The sequence below is a fragment of the Rhinolophus ferrumequinum genome, chromosome 3 (assembly GCF_004115265.2).
Source record: "Rhinolophus ferrumequinum isolate MPI-CBG mRhiFer1 chromosome 3, mRhiFer1_v1.p, whole genome shotgun sequence".
Classification (NCBI taxonomy): Eukaryota; Metazoa; Chordata; class Mammalia; order Chiroptera; family Rhinolophidae; genus Rhinolophus; species Rhinolophus ferrumequinum.
The window spans coordinates 21419874-21437344 of NC_046286.1; the positions used below are offsets into that span (position 1 = coordinate 21419874).

A 17471-nucleotide genomic window follows, 5' to 3' on the forward strand; every position below is an offset into this window, starting at 1 on the left:
AGTTGGTTAGAGAGTGGTGCTGGTAGCACCAAGGTTGCCTGTTCGATTCCCACATGGGCCACTGTGAGCTGCACTCTCCTTAAAAAAAAAAAAAAAAAAAAAAAATTAATTAAAATAAATTTAAAAAAATAAAATAAAATAACACATCATATTATTTCTGTTCAAATTGTATTTTGACCAGATTTTGCTTATCGTACATTTTTCTTTTTGCCAATGATGTGTGGGTTCAGTTCTATTGCAAACAATATCGAAAGGAAGATACTGAAGGCAAATCCAAGAGCCTTTATACTTAAGACAGGAATTCACACAGAGGAATATAGGCAGAGAAAGGTAGGATTTCTCTTTGAGTCACTGAATCTGTCTGATTATCTCTTCGAGGGTAATATAACCTGCAGGCAATTAATACTTAGCGGAAGTTGACCTTGGTAAAGGTTTTCTTAATGGTCTATAAGTCCCAGCTCCTTGAGATGGATTAGATAGATCAGTGCCAAACAGGCAAGGACAGTATCATCTTAAAAGACACGAGACAGCTCAACAAGGTTACTCACTTATATTCTGGAATTCTCAGAGGATCCAAGTCCAATCCCTTGTATTCTGGGAAGGTGCTATTATGTGCTTTAAGGGAGGGTTAAAAATATCAGCTTCCTACCTTACTGGTCATAAGTATTTAAACAGTGACTCTGCTTCCCGGAATTTCTGAGTGATAGAGACATTTTATCCTGATGGCCACTAAACAACCTGGAAACTCTGCTTCCTGAACCCAAAAGAGAAAGCAAAAATCCATATGAATGATATGTATAATACAATACTCAACTCATGTCAGTTCTTCACTGGTGTAAACACAAAATGTCATTGTGATACATGGTCAGGGAGACAGTTTTTTAAGAAGTTCGGTCGGGTTCAGGCATGAGCGCACCAGGATCAGCGTAGGAGGCACGCGAGTGCTGACGGAACTTTTCATTTCGATAAAATGAAAACAATAACTGCCACATCTATGTGGCATCAGCAGTTGACAGGTTCTGTGATAGGTGCTAAATTATATTTGTGGTTTCATTGAATTTAATCTTTATTGTTACTTTGGGGTAAAGTAATGTATGAAATAAACCCCCAAACCGTAGGACCGAGCCTGCATTCTCACCCGTCTGTGTGATCTCAAAAGCGTGCACTCCCTCCATCGCACCTCCTTCCTCTCTGACATCTATGAAGAACTGTATCTTTTGAGTTACGGTTTTGAATGCTTAATAATCTTTTCTAAAAGCCGGAGTTTTGGGCCATTCCTTCCTGACTGATTTGGAAAGCGGGCTCTGTTTGTGTGAATGCCTGCCTGGGACAGCGTGTGCCCCTGACAGGAGATGAAGGCGTGCCTAGCGCGCTGCAGCAACACAGGCTCTGTGTTGGCAGTGTTTTCCAAAAACCATAGACAACAGCGATCAGGAGGTTGCTCTGCCTGCTGGGACAGCCCAGATGCCTCAGTGGCTCTCATACGATCGTTCCCCACCCCTTGACCTCGCACATGGGTGTGAGACTGGAGTGGGAAAGGAGAAAAGAAAAAAAATGTATAAAGGAGACTGTGACCACAGTAGACAAGTCACACACTCCATTGGGAGTTCCCCTTATTCTCCCAAAAGACTTCAGGGATGTTCACTTGTCCAGAACGTTTATTGCTCCCACAACTTTTCGAGCCCTCTCTGATGTACTACAATTCGTTAATTAATGAGCTCTTGTGACTATGTAGTGCATGCACATGATACGGATTGAGTGTTCCCATGGTGTAGCAGCAGTAGGGCCCCCAAAACAGATATCCTCCAGGTGGCTGGGGCCGCAGACAGTTTCGTGGCAAAGTGCCCCAAATCACGATTCAGTCTTGGCTGTCGACACCCTCCAGGAGCCTCTTGTCCCATCAGGAGGGTCACGTGTGTGAATAACTGATATGATCTGCTTTGCCTCCCCGGAGGGGGCTGGCGGGGTTGGGGGTTGGGGGCCCTCTCAGCCATGTGCTGACGTGGAAGGCCTCCCACAAGGCTCACAGGCACCACGGAACCCAGACCCCAGTGCAGACACCCCTCCGGGGGCGCGTCGTCTCCATGAGGACTGGGTATTCCTTGTCCTGGGTAGATCTTTGTTGGGATCATTTAAATGTATTAGAGAGAATAGAATTGAGTTGATCTTGAGAAGGTCCAGGGTTTTGATTTCTTTCCTTCAGTGATATTCCCGGGCATCTGACTAAAACTGATGATTGCCGTCGCCAAAGGCAGCATGACTGCCTCGCCCCAGAAAAGATCCTGTCTCACATCTTTATAGAACCTAAGAGAGGCCACTCTAGTGATTCTTACTGGGAAAAAAAAGAACAGTTTTGTGGTCTCCTTTGCTACACATAGATGCAGGTAATAACTTGCCGTGACAGCCTTTTAGCAGTACGTACATTAACAAATATAAGCGTATAAACATACCTAAGTGAGAAATGTTGGTAGGTAGATAGCCTACAGGTGAGTAGATAGGATGGGTACTGTACTTGCCAAGTACCCTGGTTGTATGTAAATGGACAACTTATACAGGGGCTCAGTCAGAGATCTGTCAGAGGATTTGTATAGACTGTAATTATGAAAGAAGTGCAGAGAGCAATGTATCAGGATGGATCATGGGGTTCTGGAAAGGCTTCGTGGAGTACAGGATGTTTAGCTAAGGTTGAATGATTGGTAAGATTTAGAAAGACAAAAGGAAGAAGGGCATTTACTTGTATGAGAAACAGTTGAACCAAAAACAGAAGATGTGTCATAGTGCATAAACCAGTTTTGCTGGGATGGGAAATGTGAATACTGGGAAGTAAAGGGGACATCTTTTTATATGTCTGCGTGTTTTCCAGGTGACCAGAGACCGTTGTTAGTCCATGTTTCCTTATATATGTTTATTTTTCTTTTACGTCCATTATGGTTAAATACTGTGGTTACAAATATTATTTCAAAAATCTGCATGTGAACTCCAAAGGGAAGACATAAGGTTGTTCATAAAGGTAATTATGTAGCAATTCCATAAATATGCAGTCTGCTTTTTAAGATAGACATATACCAAACACATACATAAGTAGAACAGGGCAGAAGGCATGTTCAGACATCATGGAAGATTCAAGCCTTTTGCCCCTCCTCAAGTAGAGAAGGCTCCGGAGTATTTTTCCATGCGTCAGAGAGACATCAGTCGGTTCTTTCATGAGCCTTTTCTAGCAATCAGGGTTAGTCCGGCCAGGAAGAATGTGGTCCTGTATGGCGTCTGCAGGATGTTGTGTCTGGGATCCAGTTAGGTTTCCACCCCCTAGTGCAGCTTTCCTGACTGGAGAAACCACAACTGATTTGTTCGAGAATCATTGAATTTTTTTGTGTTTATGTTCTTCGTTGAAGAGGAGACTTACACAAAGCCCAATTACCTTTGAATTGCTTCTTGTTGTTGTTGTTGTTTTTAAAAAGGGAAATAATCAAATTTGGTGTGGATGTAGGTATTAACATATGCTTTTACCAGCAGGTCATAGCTGAGGAGATTAATGTATGTGTTTACCAAATTCACTCTTGGCTGAAATGTTGATTGTTTTTCTTTTGTTCCATTGGTCAAAGGAAAATGAATTTACCAAATTACGTTGTGAATGAAAGCTACTAAAAAATGTATGGTGGAAATTAATGTACTCTATCATATATCCCTTCCCCTTTTTTATTTATAAATTGGAACACTGAGAACACTGAATTTAATGTAATGATCTGGTCTTCAAAGGTGCGTGTGTGTGTGTGTGTGTGTGTGTGTGTGTGTGTGTGTGTGTGTGTGAGAGAGAGAGAGAGAGAGAGAGAAAGATTTGGCCTAACTTTTGAAACTTGGAATTCTGAAACTCCCTTATTACCGAATAATATTTGTCTGGACCTGTGTAGCTTGGTTAACATATTTAAAAGATGTAGTTGCATTAGATGGCAGTGGAAAATGATTCCTTTCCAGAATGAAACTTTTAAACTGTATTGTTTATTTTCTTGATTTAATTGAGAACATGTGTGTTTAATGTTTTGTAGAGATTTTAGTGAACATATTGGACTACTCAGTGTTTTGTATGATTTAAATTAATCGTAGTTGGTCATAGTGAGACTTAAAATCATGTGGTATAATTTTATGCATTCTTTTCATGCCATTTGATAAATAGGATACTCCAGCCCCACCCCAATCTCTCCAAAAAACCTGGAAAAAAGATGTATTTTCTTTCCAATTATAGATTGGCGGGTGCTGCAGCCTCACTGTATTCTGCGTGCGTGACAATAGACTAACTCGGATACCTGCCGAGATGTCGCAGGCGACAGAGCTCCATGTCCTGGATGTGGCAGGGAACAGGTAAGCCTGTCCTGTTTTGCTTTGCTTGAGAGAGAGAAACGAATGTCCATGTGACTTTACCAAGCATCTTTGTCATCTTGCCTCGCTCCATCCTACAGAATATATACCGATTAGTCAAATGACCCAGGCCCCAGGAAGTGTTTAGTCTAGGTGCTGGCGTGGCTGAGTCCAAAGGAGTAGAGAAGGTCAGGGACAGCTCGAGCGTGGGCTACTTTGCAATTTCGGTGGACGCTTCTGTAGTACAGTGTGCAGTAGCGCAATGAAGGAAGGGAAGGACCACTGCCTGAGAACTGGGAGACGTAGGTTTCACCTCAACTTTTTTTTTTTTTTAATTTTATTGGGTAATATTGGGGGAACAGTGTGTTTCTCCAGGACCTATTAGCTCCAAGTGGTTGTCCTTCAGTCTAGTTGTGGAGGGCGCAGCTCAGCTCCAAGTCCAGTCACAATTTTCAGTCTTCAATCTAGTTGCAGGGGGCTCAGCCCACCATCCCACGTGGAAATTGAACCAGCAACCTTGTTGTTCAGAGCTCGTGCTCTTAACCAACTGAGCCATCCGGCCGCCCCTCCAGCAGCTCAGTGGCAGCTCATTTTCTTCAATCTAGTTGTGGAGGGTGCAGCTCACTGGCCCATGTGGGAATCGAACCGGCAACCTTGCTGTTCAGAGTTCGTGCTCTCACCAACTGAGCCGTCCGGCTGCCCCTCACCTCAACTTTTATAACTAGCTTTTGTAAGTCATTGTGGACTTCACAGTTTCCTTCTCTGAAAAATGAGGTTGAATGAGTTTGAACCAGATTTGAACCAGGGTCTTGATATGCTGTGCTGGTGACTCTGAACCCTCTGAAATTATAAACCCTCTAAAGATTGTATTCAGGGACACTTTTCTGGCCAGAAGATCCACAGCTAATAGTAGAATTGCTAAATGATTCATAATCCAAAGAAAAGCGAAGAGCCATCAGACTGGTGTCCCCAAGGTCACAGCAGTGACATTTCTCAAGTTCTGGGGTCAGAGGTTGTATTGGGCTACTTCCCAGTTTCTGGAATATGCCTTCCCTTCACCTTTGTAGAATATAGGTTTGTTTCAGCCACTCTGAATTAACGTCATCACCTCACCTGGCATCTGCAGTTTCTTCCCCCTGAGCCTACACAAGCTATTCTTTCCAGCTGGAACCCTCTGCTCTATCCCACCACTTTTATTCTTCATCACTCATGCTTTTATTGTCTCCAGGAAGCATTCTTCTCTCTGAGTCTGCATCTTTTAATTACCCCTAACATAGCACTCGCAGCACCGTAGGATAATTGTCTGTTTACATGTGTGTCACCCTCCTAAATCTAAAGTTACCTAAAGTTGGATGTTACAGTTTATGTGTCATTGTATCATTCGTCCCTTCTCAGTACCTGATACGTAACAGATGCCTGGTAAATACCTGTCGACCGAATGAAAATGTTCGTTTTGCAGAATGAACAGCAGGCCACTTTGAAATGCCTTATAGCACAGGCTACATTGCCAAGAGGGATGCAAAAAAATGCTTTTGAGTATTATATAGTTAGATAGGAGGGAAGGTGCTAAACCGGGGAAAGATGAGCAGTGATTTTAAACGGCGAATACCAGTGATCTGAAGAGTGTTTAAGGGATTGTGTCCTACGTGCTGATTCGCTGGTCGTTAGGTCAGGCTCAAGCCGCATTTGTCATTCTCCCTAATGGATTAGAGACAGCAGTGCTATACACACAGCAGTACTCAGCAGGAATGTGGAGGTGAGTTATGGCCTTAGGGACTGCTCACCTTTTTAAAGTTAGTGCTTTCAGGACATCTTGATAGATTCTGAAGATCCCTAACTTGTGACTGAAAACCTCAGGATTAATTTGAGTTGAACGTTGCCTCTCTGCTGAACTAAGGCTGACATGAGACTTACAGCTTGAGAAGGGTGATTCTTTCCTGACCTCTCCCCTCCAGCCGTGACTCCAAACCTGGCCTGGTTCTTGCCACACTGGGGAGCATGAATTTGCACCACTAAGTCTTGAGTGGAAAGACAGCTTGGATGTCTAAACACTGGTTTTCACAGGAGTGAAGTCTTCATTCTTCAGTTCTCGGAAGAAGGGAGAGTTAGGTTTTTATTATGCTTGGGCTGGGGCAGAGAAAACCCAATTAAAAGGTCGAGTTGCATAGCTGTCATCTGATTCAGTTAAGTGTGTCATTTAGCCCATGTATATATATAGATTCATAACCAAATTGTAAGCCTCTTAAAATATATAATTGGTACTTATTTTAAAGTATCAGTATAGAAACTAATAAAAAAATGGGGGGTGCCACCATGTCATCTCTTTAGCTTGCAGAAATGTCACACCATGGGAAAGCAGACCAAATTTTCTGTCTCTTTTCTCAAGGATATAAAAATAGCAAATGGCACAAGGAGACTACATCTTAATTTCCAAAAACTTTTTTTGACAAGTTTGATAGGATAAATTACAGCAAGGATAACTATAAAATGCCACTTGGAAACTAAGTATCAAACCTTCTAGTACAGTAATGGTGGAGGTGTCTGGTATTATGAGCCACCCATACTCACAGAATACACATTTCTTTAATTTTTAGACTCTCTTCCATAGGAATATCTACCAAATACACAAAGTTGGGTATTTGAGGATCTTCCTTGCAGTATTAGTAGTACCAAATACTAAAACTAGTAGCTGTCAATGGGGAAATAGTTTATGCCTTTAAATTTTATAATCCAAAAATTAAATAAAAAATAATTTAGAAATATCACCTCATATCTGTTAGAATGGCTATTACCAAAAGACAAGCAATAAAAAATGTTGGTGAGGATGTGGAGAAAAGGGAACCCTTGTGCACTGCTGGTGGGAATGTAAATTGGTGCAGCCACTATGGAAAACAGTACGGAGGTTCCTCAAAAAATTAAAAATAGAACTACCATATGATCCAGAAATCCCACTTCTGGGATTCAAAGGAAATGAAAACAGGATATGAAAGAGATATCTGGACTCCTATGTTCATTGCAGCATTATTCACAATAGCCAAGATATGGAAATAACCTAAGAATCTATCAGTAGATGAATGGATAAAGACGATATGGGGTGTGTGTGTGTGTGTGGTGTGTGTGTGTGTGTGTGTGTGTGATGGAATATTATTCAGCCATGAGAAAGAAGGGAATCCTGCCATTTGTGAAAACATGAATAGACCTTGAGGGCATGAAATAAATCAGACAGAGAAAGACAAGTTCTGTATGATCTTACTTATACGTAGAATCTAAAAAAGTTGCATTCATAGAAACAGAAGAGTGATGGTTGCCAGGGTCTGTGGGGGGTAAGGGAAGTGGGGAGATGTTGGTCAAATGGTACAAACTTTGTGTTAAAAGATGAATAAGTTCTGGGGATCCAATGTACAACATGGTGACTATAGTTAATAGTACTGTATTATATACTTGAAAGTTGCTAAGAGAGTAGATCTTAAATGTTCTCACCATACACCAAAAAAATAAATAAATAATTATGTGAGGTAATGGAAATGTTAATTAAACATACTGTCATAATCATTTCACAATACATAAATGTATCAAATCATCACATTGCACACCTTAAACTTACACAATGTTATATGTCAATTATATCTCAATAAAGCTGGGAAAAATAAAAAAAATAAAAGGCAAAACACAACATAACAGTATAGCTGTACTGTGGAATACTAAGCGGGTAAGAATGAGGTGTTTCTCTGTGTAGTGACACAGGAGGAGGCCCATGATACCGAGTAAAAGAGCAAGTGTACATAGTACTCTCATTTTTTGTTTCATGCTTAAAAAAACCTTCCCTGTGCAGTACACTAAAGTATTAGTAGTAGTTCTCTCCCTAGAGGTTACAGGGGGCTTTCACTTTAGATATTTGGTATTATTTAAATCTTGTCACTGATTACGTTCCCTATTTATATATATCTTTAAACATTTTTGAAAACTTCGCTTAAAACTGAAAATTCTAGTAGGAGGTAACAAACAGATGAAACACTTACTTATTTTTAGATTTTTATTTTTTTAACTTTTATTTATTTTAAATGTGTTTTTCCAGGACCCATCAGCTCCAAGTCAAGTAGTTGTTTCACTCTAGTTGTGGAGGGCACAGCTCTCACTAACCCATGCGGGGATAGAACCGGCAACCTTGTTGTTAAGAGCACCTCGCTCTAACCAGCTGAGCTAACTGGCCGCCCCCAGATGAAACATTTAATTGCAAGAAGTATGCGAGCATAGTTGAACTTAGTATTGCATGAATCAGTAGGCCACCTTTAGTTGTTGAATAAATTTGACAATGCAGTTACTATAGTAGCTCAGAGACGGGCAAAGTCATTTTAGGCAGGGTTGGTCATGGGCATAACTGGAAATGAGAGCCTCACATTTTGCTTGTTCATTTGCTTTATCTTTGCACTGGTGATGTAAATAGTAAGTGCAGGCCTTTTATTTCCAGGGAGATGTGGTCCTAAGTAGCACATGGAAATGTGTACAAATGGGGAGGTTTTTTCTTATGTCAATTCTGTAGTGTACAGAAGGTATCAGAATAAACCAAAAATGTATCATTTGCTCCTCTGGAAAGCAGGGATTCTCCACTTGTATCTGGGATGGGTCACCCAAGAGAAACAGAGGAGTGTGTGTGTCTTTTTTCCCTCCAGGCTGAAGAGAGTCAGTGAGGGCTGGCCCACCCAGCCTGCAGCATATGTGTGCAGACGGGGTCTGTTTTTCTCTGTGACACCATAGGAGTCCCTCTGTCCACAAAACACTGGTGAACAAGCTGGTGTGTGGTGTGTCCTCTGTCAGCTACAGCCGTATTCGAGCTGATACTTTGATCCTTTGCAGGAAAACGGGTGTTTTAGATAACAAATTAATCTTACATGGCTTGGTTGAATGTGATTATAAAATCTGTTATTACAGAGTCTAGTAACTTATTTTCGCTTTTACCATATGATTTATCATCCTTAGAAGCTGTTATTTATTATTGATGCTTTGTTTAGCATTTTATTTATATCTTTGCTTTAACATTGAGCTAGGAAGCCAGTTATGAGTCTGAGAAGGTACGTGATGGGGTTTGAGTATCTGTGTTTTGTGCTGGCTTTCGAATCTTGATTTTCTTTTTTTTTTATGCTCGTGAAGTAGAGATGCTGACTATAGATTTCTTGCCCAAAGCCTTGAAACTTTATACATTCTGGAGGATGTTAGCTTAACCCCTTTTTAAAAAGAAATAGGAACAAACTTTCAAAAGAAATTATCCTTTTGTTCAATAAAATGAAGAGTGTGATGTACTTTGAGCTTTCACAGTATGTTAGGATAGTCTTTTTTTAAAATCCCTGTCACAGTGCCTGGCAAATACATGTCTTATATCTTTCAACTTCCTTGCCTTGAATATGACAACCTACAGGCAGAGGAAGAAGTCATTTGTTGTATAAGCATAAGAGATTTCACTGTCTGTCCCACTCGAAGAACCAATACCTTAGAGTAAGAAGTGGAGTTGTGGATCTGCTATTCCCTCAGATCCCCTGGGGCATTCTTCTCATGGTATGAGCATGTATATCACTGTACTGGGTGGATTCTGGGATATAAAAATACATATTTGTTATCCAGTTTGGCCTTCATTAGTGAAATACTATCGTGTACAATACATAGGGTCTTTTCAAGGATACTTTAACATACGCAGTTCTCATGGCTGCATTGACTTTAGAAGCTAGCTCCCACATAAGGTACAATTCCACTGTACTTTGTACTGCACCCCTTACGTATGTGCAGGATGCATCAGTGTTTACTGGACTCATTGTTAGGAAAAGAAAATATTTTCTCATCTTCACAACTCTTACATTGGAAATCTTTTGCAAAACATATTATTCTTCTGAAAAGTTTGTTAACAGTGCATTTGTTAATACTCTCTATACACGTTGATAATTTTTCATTTCATTTGTTAAAGTAACTTAACCGATTTGTGCTTACATTTTACTTTAGTTTTATACTATCAGAGTACAACTTCTCTTCATATCTCTACATAGAGTTCTAATGTATTTCCCATAAGTCTGGCAATTCAAACTGGTATACAGGCATACCTTGGAGATATTGCGGGTTTGGTTCCAAACCACTGCAATGAAATGAGTATCACAATAAAGGAAGTTGTAATTTTTTTGCTGGTGGAAGGTTTTGCTTTCAATCTGTAAAAAACGCACCGTCTGTGGAGAGTGACAAAGCCGACAGAGCACAGTGAAACATGGTGTGCTTGTGTATGTCTAATAATGCACTATTGATCTGTTGGTCAGATGTATAGGTCGATATCCTACACATGGTAACTGGAAATAGGTGTACTATTTCATAAAATAAAGAACCCCAGGAATACATGCTGTCCTATTATTGCTTATCATTAATGCACCAGAGATTTCTTTTAAGAAAGTGTGCTTTATATAGCAGTTAACAGAATGTGATTAGCTTAGTATTATCTAGCTTATGAAGTCAGTTCTACGATTGATCCATAATTTAATACACATTAGAGTGAGATGAGAGTGAAAATACTTGGTCATAACCTTAGGTATAACCTTACCTAAGGTTTCTGGTATCAACAGAGGTTTGGTTGTTTTCAAAGTGACTCAGTAGACGTGGGTAAAAAAGCACTGGTTTTTACTAAAGCAGCGTTTTCACCCGAGGCACTATTAGTGCATTTGGGGCCGGATAATGCTTTGTCGTGCGGGCTGTGCCATGCAGTGTAGGATGTTTAGCAGCATCCCTGGCCTCTACCCACTAGATACCAGTAGCACCCCCTAAAATGTCCACAGACATTGCCGGATGTCCCCCGGGGCCAAATCCCCCCTGGTTGAGAACCCCTGCACTAAAGTCATCTTTGCCAAACGCCACGTGCATGTGGCTTCCGGTGCTGGTCTCTACTGGATAGAACTAACTGTTTGCAGCCACGCTGTGAAATATTGGTGCAAACATACATACAAAACTAGTCTTTAGGTATCACGTTACAGTTTCAAAGTGCTTTAATAGATGCTATTTTATCTGAAACCGAAACAATCTGATGTGGGTATTAATTATCATGTAGGAGTCTGAGAAGTGGAAGCTTCTAAAAATTGAAAGATAAAAGTTTAAGATAGAATACCTAAAATAATCTCCTGAGAGAAAGCAAATGGAGTCCATCCATGAAAAAAACGTTTACTAGTCATTAACTGCCACTGAAATTCTTCAGCGCCGCACACATCTCTTTCCTCTTGTCCGCATATGCCAGGTGTGACTGGGCACAGGTAATCCCCGCAGGCTCGTCCCAGCCATGTCGGGAAAGCTGTCGCTGTTGCCTGAGAACTCTGGCTTCCGGGTCCTTCCACAGGCACACTGGCTTTGTTTTTCTCATTCAATGGAAACCTCCTAGTACAAAACTGAATCATGTATTCCATAATTTCCTCATTTTTTTGCCCCATGGTCTGGAGGTGCTGATGATCTAGGTGACAGCAGAAAGGGGAAGCCCAGTAACCTAGTGAAGAGTCTGCTTGCAAGGAGTAAATCAAGTGTTTTATTGTAAACATAATATCTTTTAAAATATTGAACCCAATCCCAGGAAATTGTTTGTTTTTTCTATTTTGCTTGCTTGAAATTGATTAATTACAAAATTTGAGACCCCTATACCTCCTTCTGTTTTAAATTAGGTTGTTGCATCTGCCCTTATCTCTGACGGCCTTGAAGCTGAAAGCTTTGTGGTTATCTGACAACCAGTCCCAGCCCCTGCTCACGTTCCAGACGGACATGGACCCCACCACAGGAGAGAAGATTCTAACCTGTGTCTTACTTCCTCAGCTGCCTTCTGAACCCACTTGCCAAGGTGAGTTTAAGGACCTTAGTCACTTGGCCCTGAACGTTAGTAGGAGCTAATATCTATCCATAAGACCTTTTACTCTCATGTGGGTCTGTATTTTGTCCAATCCGCCCCTGGAGCAGTGCGGGTGAAGTCATCGGGGGTCACCTCTGGGAAGGCGCCCCTGCATCTTTGCAGGAAAAGTGCTACTTGTACCTGTTTATTGCGGCTGAACTTCAACAGCCTTTTGGTTTTGAATGATAGCTAGGGATGCAAGTACAAGTACTCCTAAAAAGGGTAACAGGGTCCCTGAAAATCCAAAGTGATGGTTTGGAGGATCCGTATAGAGCACCACTGGCAAACTTTGCTTTTTAAGCCATTGAGTTGTTTTGAGTCATTGTACCTTTGCTTTGTAAATTATGTGTGTGCTTTGTTTTTTTAAAAAAAATATTCAAACTAACACCAAATTTCTATTATAAATCCTTTGCTGAGAGCTGGTTTTGATAGAAGAGAACTAGAGAGTGCTCGGGAAGAAGGAGAGCCCCTAAGTAGACGGGCCCCAAAGCCACGTTGCCAATCGCAGCCTTGTCAGATGAACATTTAAGACCCAAAGAGGAAAATGTGGTAGAACGTATCACTACGGAGACATGTGCAGCCACATCACTGTCATAAGAAGGGTTTTGACGTTAATGTATAGAAAAGAATCCTGGGAAAGGACTCCATAAATTGTTTAATTCCATAAGGAATAGTAAACACATTAATTTAGCAGATACTTTCTGTGATCCTCACATATAATTACGCATCATGGACAAGGAAGGGCAGCTGTGCCCCAGACCTTTTTCTTTTTGTGTTTAATTTTTAAAATGACTAGCGAGCAGTCGCCAGCCCTGGAAGCCGAGCTCCCTGCTGACGTGTCTTTGTCGTGACAGAGAACCTGCCCCGCTGTGGCGCGCTGGAGAGCCTGGTGAGTGACGTCTCGGATGAGGCCTGGAATGAACGCGCCGTAAACAGAATCAGTGCCATCCGATTTTTGGAGGACGAAAAAGATGAAGAAGACAATGAAACGGTATGGAAAAGGGGACGCGTGGTCCCCGTGGAAGTTCAAAATTTAAAAGCCTTCTAAGGTTGAGAATGGCCGCTTGTAAGGATTTCTTGTCTTTTCAAATAGTCTGTTCTCTGTTTTGCCTCCAGCATTTAAGAATTTTTTTTTTTTGGAGCCAAAACTGGGTACTTCTACGGTAGGTACTGATTCACCAAAGGTACATAAGGCAAATGGAACTTTTGTGGTCTTTTTGTTTGAATCGTTCCTGGTGCTTCTTTCCCTTCATTTGTGATAATTCCCATCCTATCCCCACTGTTTTCTTAAAATTGATTGGGAATTTTTCATTTTTTGGTGTTTCCAGTGAATTCCGCCTCTTCCCACCCTCCACCCCTATTTATAACTCATGGTGACTCCGTTCACATTTCATGGTATGGCTGAGCCTGCCTTCCCTTGTGCCGGACTGCGCTCTTCTTCACCTAACCATTCTTCTCTTCGCCTTTGTGCAGAGCCCCTGTGATCTTAGTTGGATTACTGAAGGAGTTATCATTCAGAAATCAGGAATAGATGTGAAAGTACCTCTTGGCTTTCTTTTCACCCACACTGGAAAGTGTCTCTCAGCTGCCCCAAGTCTCCAGGAGCCAGTGGCCACTCTTGGAATCTTCCTCCAAGTTGACTTTGGCTTCGTAAACTCCTTGCCAATTGAGATTTTCATAAGCAGAGCTGAGGGGGAGTATTTGCAGTCCTCAAAACAAAGGATGGATTGTAAATTAAATATCATATGTAGTCTTTGTTATTCCAGCTGTCACCGAATGGGATTTTATCCACTTAAAAGTAGTAGAGTGCAAAATAGGAATTAGGCATGACAAAATCACTTCAGTATAAATGACTCTTTAATGCTCACCTCATGGTTTCTTCGAGTGTGATCATTTCACCAGTTGCTTCCTTGCCTCTGTCGTGCTCTTATTAGCCTACTTTAGTTCCTCCTGAAACTCCTGGACAGACCATTTAAAAGATCTAAATGCTGTTTTATGAGCTGAAGAGCATGTGACGTGAAATGATTTAATTTTTAAAATATTGCCCCTAGTCTGTTACATCCCTTCTAGCACTGTAGTCTTTATTAAAAGAATATGAACTTTCTCCAGTAGGTCATGTAAATAAATAGCACACACAGCAGCAAAATAAGAAAAGAAGTCCTTCTCCCTTGCTTCCCTTTTTCTTCCGCTCCCATGCCTCCAGGCTAGAAAGAAGCCAGAACCACTTTGGGTAATAGTAGAATATTATAGTGATTTTAATTTATAATTTTTTTACCCGTTCACTTTTTTCTTCCTCCATACCCCACAATTATATCTTGTAAATCTGTCATTTTTCTTCTCACAGTTCGTGGAACTTTATTTTTATCACACACGCATCTCAGATTTTAAAACGTATTCTTTTATTCTGGAAGTTATCCTCTATCTTGACTAGGTAACTTATGTACAACACTTCCGTCGTCCATTAACTACTAGGAAGCAGTGGGTAAACGCTCATATATTCAAGGAGATCTTTTCCATCCGCTCTAACTCATCATCTATGAGAAACGAAGGTTTGTATTGGAATGTGACATGTTGGAAAAAGTAATGGAATAAAACCGAAACACTCACTCCACACCGTTTGTTTTCAGAGAACACTTCAGAGGCGAGCCACTCCACACCCAGGGGAGTTAAAGAGTATGAAAAAGACAGTGGAGAATTTACGGAACGACATGAATGCTGCTAAAGGACTGGATTCAAATAAAAACGAGGTCAATCATGCTATTGACCGAGTGACCACTTCCGTGTAGACTTTCACCTCCACGTTTTACCTCCTGAGTCTTCCCCTGCTGTTGAGCTGTTCCTGTCTTCTGAGGAGGCTCATGCAGTCTTCGTCTTCACCGGAACCCCGCACGTCGCCTCCCACGTCGCCTGTTGGGACGCTGCTGTCTCCAGGGAAGTGCCTTACTCTAACCAGTCAACCAGTGGTCTCCCGGCATGAGTTTTTCTTCTTTTCCTAAATTTTGGTTGTTTGTACTAAGTGGAATACACTACTGTAAACACTTGACCTTCATTTTTGTCTTATGTTGGGGCAGGGAGAGCAGGAAGGAGAATTTGTATCCTCCTCCCTCCCCTGAATTGCTGGGACATTGCTCGGACACGTTTTCTTAGACCTACTGATGAGAGATAGTTTTATGTATGGGGAAAAAAATCGATACTTTTTTAAATCTTTTTGGCAGCTCAGATGGTGTACATTTAAAAATTTGTATAGGTTATTTCGTAACAAAAAAATACGTATTTCTTTTTCGTTATTTTATCTTGAGAACGGTACATATTTTAGTATTTGTGCAGAAAAAAATAAACACACTCCTAAAGTATTTGTTTTCATTTGTACCATCCACTGTGCCTTACTGTATCCTGTGTCCTATCAAAGCAGTTGTAAGCCGTGGCATCCTTGAGCAGTGAGATGAGACAAGGAATGTAGTACTTGTTAAAGCAGTGTTGGATTTTAATCAGCGATCTACCTGGTGAATTTATTTTTAACCAAAAAAGAAGAGTTACCACCGATTTGTAAATTATATTGGATGATTTTTTTTTTTAAAGATGAACCAAAGGATTAGGCTGCTAATATTTCATTTCTTACACTTTAACTTTCATAAATGAATTTCTTAAATGAGTGCAGTGTCTGATTGTACCTACTTGGAACATGCGTGCCGTTTGTAAAATAAAATAGAGTGGAAAAGCACAGAAAGAGAAAACTGGTTCAGAAATTCAGTGGGTAAATAAATTATGTACTGCAAAAGAAAGTATGGTTTTTACTGAAGAAAGCTTTAAAAGTTTTATATTGAAATGTAAAACCACAATAAAGCAAAATAACCTACAACCATATTAGAAATGTCGCTATCTTTATAAGTGCAATTGAATTTGTAAATAGAGTGAATCAAAGTGTAACAACATATTGCTTCAATTTTTAATTTTAATTCTAATTTAAGGGACATGGGGTATGTTTTGGTGTGTGTCCATTGATTTTTTTTTTTTTTTTTTTTTTTTTTTGTATTATGTGATAAAAGAGAAATGAGAAGTGCCAGTCACTCTGTGGTGTCTAGGAAAATCATGTTGTTGGTTTTTTGTTTCCTCTCCATGAAATAAAGTCACCCTGGACATTAGCCCGACAGCTTTTTAAAATTAATTATCACCTTGCGTATTCAAACGATAGCAGGTAGCCAAGTTCTTTGACAACATGCTCCCTTTCTTCCATTAAATATCAAAACTACTCGTCAGTGTTGAGTTCACTGCCTGAGGGACCCTCATTCACTCGTCCTTCTACACAGGACAGAACCCCAAATTGCCTTCAGCTCGTATAACTTCGGGTTGTGGCATCTGGCCAATTGGACTCCTTAGAAACCTTCTTTCAGTCAACCAAATACGATACCTTCTTTTACTACTATGCATTTACTTCTTGAGTTGACTCTGTTTTTAAGTTGTTCGTATCTATGTATATATTTTAAAACTTTATTGAATTGAAAGTGTATGGCACATAAGTGGTTTGGGGGTAGTCGGTTTTATATCTTGCTCCCGAAGCTCCCATTTTCTTTTCTCCATTTTAAGATTTTGGCATACGCTGTTTTGTTTTATAAAAATGATGCCGCTAACTCATAGGCTGATGGATAAGCAAATTGGTTTTATTTAAGGAGAGTTATCTTGACCCCGAAGAACAAATAGAACTTGCATAGTTTTTGTTTGTTTGTTTTCATCTAAAGCCCATACTTTACTACTCAGTTTATCATGGCTTTAGTGGAATAGAGGTAGACAGAATAGAGCGTGTGTTTTAATTTTTCTAGGAAATTGTGTGTACCTAGTTATCGTTTCCTTTCACCTGTGTCCTGTACATCACATTCACCTGGGTTTTTCGTTTGTTTTGTTTTTTTTGTTTTCAGTTTTTGGGGTTTCGTTTACTCTCCCTCCCTTGAGAGGGAAAAGTTACTTTTATCTTAATCGTTTATTCCGGGTGACATTGCAGTGCTCTTTACCATCAGTATGCTGGGACCAGACTTTCAGCTTCACCATGGAAACCACACCCATCTATCACACCCAACTCGAGCACATGCCAGCCTTTTCATTGTAGGGAAAACTTCATTACGTGAAAGGACACCTTCCCCTTATGAAGCTAGTGCCAGAAGTTCCTGACCTTTTCCGAGGGGAGCAGGTTATATAGCACTGTTAGCCCCGGGTCCCCCATTTCCCAGTCTGG

General features: G+C 40.6%; 1 protein-coding gene across 1 annotated transcript in view; it reads left to right on the forward strand.

The window, feature by feature from the left end:
• LRRC1 (leucine rich repeat containing 1) overlaps positions 1-16101 on the forward strand; it is a 113808-nt gene extending 97707 nt beyond the window's left edge. Inside the window, exons 11-14 of the mRNA XM_033103184.1 lie at positions 4241-4356; positions 12024-12196; positions 13099-13235; positions 14872-16101. Coding sequence (XP_032959075.1) covers positions 4241-4356; positions 12024-12196; positions 13099-13235; positions 14872-15030 — 585 coding nt within the window. The 3' untranslated portion in view covers positions 15031-16101. The remainder of the gene's footprint in view (positions 1-4240; positions 4357-12023; positions 12197-13098; positions 13236-14871) is intronic.
• The last annotated feature ends 1370 nt before the right edge of the window (positions 16102-17471 follow it).